General features: G+C 46.4%; 1 protein-coding gene across 1 annotated transcript; it reads right to left on the bottom strand.

Moving 5' to 3' along the window:
• Positions 1–1,336: 1,336 nt before the first annotated feature.
• On the bottom strand, positions 1,337–2,161 carry Pmar_PMAR000470 (CD151 antigen, putative; the record flags this gene model as incomplete). Its single annotated transcript, XM_002788263.1, has 1 exon — positions 1,337–2,161. One exon carries the CDS (start codon positions 2,159–2,161, stop codon positions 1,337–1,339), a length of 825 nt encoding a protein of 274 aa, XP_002788309.1.
• Between the last annotated feature and the right edge of the window lie 1,291 nt (positions 2,162–3,452).

Genomic DNA, 3,452 nt, shown 5'->3' with positions numbered 1-3,452 from the left:
CTTGCACAAATTCAGATGCGGGAATGACTCCGGACGAATAAACAGTGTTATACCATTGATTTAGAGTTACACTAGATTGAATTACATCTGATAAGAGAGCACTGGATAGAAACACTTCCCTGAGTGAAGCTGCATACGCCTCCAGTGCACCTTATACGACTAGGCACCAATCTGACATTGCACGAGCTGAGATCACGACCGAAGAGGATGTTGAAAGCAATCCTGCTGTGCTCACTGATCGACGGAGTAATAAGCAGAATACTCAGATGGACGTATACCACAATCATGAGGAGTAGAGGGACTACGCCAGCAGTGACGTTGACCGAGGCCAAGAGCCAGCGCATGATGGCGTTGACGAGGTAGTTGATGAGCTACTGTTACAGAAGTTGAACTGTCTAAACTCTGTGAGGAGGAATAACATGTAGCTACCGATTACCCGCACTACGACAAGTAATCAAAAGTAGTCTGTGTGGTATTGTTAGAATATGAGTCTACTCCTCCCTCAGGCGGAATCCGTAGCAAATGCAATGAGAGCTGTAATGTCACACTGTTCAACTGTTCAACGGCTGTGACTTTACCTGACGTTGCACTTGCGCGACACGAACATAACACAAGCCCGTTGAATTCGTGCAAGGCATAAATCTCGCTCGCCCGTAATCAATTTGTCTGAGTGACAATTGAAGGATTTATGGATTCGTGGGTAGCATTGATCATCAACTGACAATTTATATACCGGAATGAGGAGGTAACGAACAACAGCTTGAAGGGTTTCACAATGATGAGTATCGCGACAACTGAATAGTCGTCGGTGGTACCGAAATCACTCTTATAATCAACACATGGTGCCCGTCCGTGAATACTCGTACGTGTTCATCGGCATAGGTAAGACCATGGACAGTATTGACGGCGAGCCGCTTATTGTGGACTCTCATCAGTGGGGGAATACGGATATGTTGATGCGAAAATCCAAGGAAGAACGACAAAATCCAAGGAGGTTTATCGCTCGCTCCCAGCAGTTCGGGTTTCCGGTTGCCTTAGGTAACAGCTTTTACCTATGCCGCAGCGGCGCATTGCATGATGTTATCCTCGCTTCCGCGACTCAATCAGCTACGTCCCCCGTCGTCGTAAATTCAATGATCGGGCTCCTACATGGGGACGGGCCTTAATAGCCAGTATTGTCAAGTAAACACCATCAACTAACACAATGCTGAATGTCGTTATGGCATCATGATCATACTAACACCATGCAACGGCTGATTTACTTCATTAATATGAGCGTCGGCTACAGCCGAGCCTTCCAGGTAGTACGTCTGAGGTGGAAGTATTCTACACTTCTCTACACCTTCAAAACGTTCACAGGTGGCCGAACGAACAAAGCATCCGAGCGATATCTTCTACGGGTGCATACCAATACACAGTTAGCTACAGCCAAGATAAACGTAAATACTGCCACCAACCAAAGGCCCATCATCGCCCCGAGGGTCCAATCTCGGACTTCTGTGATAACTGCTGTACTACTAACACACCAGGCAGCAGCAGCACCACTGATGCCCTCTTCAATATCAACTCCTCCACTCGCGAGTGCAACACACACGCCATAGTCGGCCATGTTGATATTCTTCCTCAAACCTTCCGAGATCCATTCTGTCATCTTGTCTTGGACAACACCAGTATCACACTCAACAGAGCTGCAAATAAATTCCGCGCTCATATCAGATTCACACGAAATGGAGCAGTTGTCGGCTCGCCACACCTCCACAAAACCATCGCGGATGACCTCATAGCCGTCCAGATCGGGCGTCTCAAGTGCATTGAGCTGACCAAGGTCCTTAGCAGCAAACTCATCAGTGAAGGTGAAGAAGATGGTCGAACCGATGGCACCCACCAAGAAGGCTATAAAGAGAATAATCGCCAGGACCCAGAAGCACGACAGGATACATTTCTTCTCTTTGTGAGCCGCACAACATGCCACCAATGATAGAATCATAAGTAGTATGCCAGCAGCAAGAGAGATCCAAACCCACCATGTCTCAATGAGATCGCTAAACTCAGAAAACAGATACCAAATACTCACGCCAACGACGAGGCCTCCCAAAAGGAAGACGAGACTGCCAAATATGTAGTTGACCCATCTCGAGAATTTGTGGCAACAACCATCCATTGCAACAATAATGGAATATCAAATACTGAGAGGAACGAAAACGACAAACGCAAGCCACCACGTACCATAGAAACAGCCTCCCTCAAATTCATTCGAAGAATAGGAACGTGATGGACTACAGTGATATGAGACAACACGAGGGCTATTGGATCGAATGGGAACGAGAGTCAATTCAACTAACTTCCACATCTTAGAACCTAATACATAGGCCGAAATCTATCATCTGTGGAGACACTCACAATTGGATATAAGGGGACTCTAGTTTTACGGAAAAAGTTATCCATAGTATCATTTAGGTTGACAATCAAATCGCGTCATGGACTACTCATAGAGATCACAAATTGTGATCCCTATGAGTAGTCCTATGAGACTCATAGGCTACTCGTAGTATGCCTTCCCGGCAAGGAGGATTCACAATACTAACGTCTTGGAAGTTACCATAAAAGCGTTTGCAACAGCAGGAGTGTTGGCGTTGGTCTGAGTGATCAAGACAACATCGTGGCTCTCAGCCTCATCCTCTTTTAGTTAATTGACACATTTGTAAAACTAGCAGTAGGAAGACAGAAACATGATTTCATGATCTGAAATATCTACCGTGAGGTCAAATATTTGATATCATCAATTGATTAACAATTATACAGCTGAGTTTACAATAGAGATATCAAGTTCATGATGACAGCCAAAGAACGTTTTCGTATAGTATCAATGAGGTACTGGTCCGGGGAGTATGAGAACGACGGTTGGTCAGTTTGAGAGCAAGCGAAACAACCTTCGCTATCTGATATGGGATTACTACGAGGCGCGATGTGAATCTTACTGCTATGCTTCCTTTGAGGAGACTCTCTTCAAGAGAGCGCCAACTCCTTCTTTGATTGCAGTTGTAGGGAATGCTGAACATCCCGAGTTGTGGTCAGACTGGACTCTCGTATCGACTTGGCAACTAGAAGGCCAGCTACGAGAGTGCCTGACAGGTTTTCACCTCGCAAAACTGTCGGCCTCTAAGGCAAGGGACTCACTCAAGTGTACGAACCCAGACCCATCAGTAGAGCGGCCAATAGCGAGGCTGTACTTGATGGGGTGATTGGCACAAGGGAGCATTAGGGGCTCAGCTGTGGTTCCTGGGGGTCACAGATGAATTCCGGAAGTTGATCATGGACTTACTTGCTGCAGTGACACCTGCTCCTGCATGAAGGATGGAGAGACCACCACATCGGCAAACTTGGGGGCGAAGTTGAGCTTGCGATACGTAGGATCGACTTGGCATTTGATCTTCAATATCTGATAGAGAGAG

Source organism: Perkinsus marinus, assembly GCF_000006405.1.
Source record: "Perkinsus marinus ATCC 50983 genomic scaffold scf_1104296928604, whole genome shotgun sequence".
Classification (NCBI taxonomy): Eukaryota; Perkinsozoa; order Perkinsida; family Perkinsidae; genus Perkinsus; species Perkinsus marinus.
This window is presented reverse-complemented; position numbering and strand designations above follow the sequence as displayed.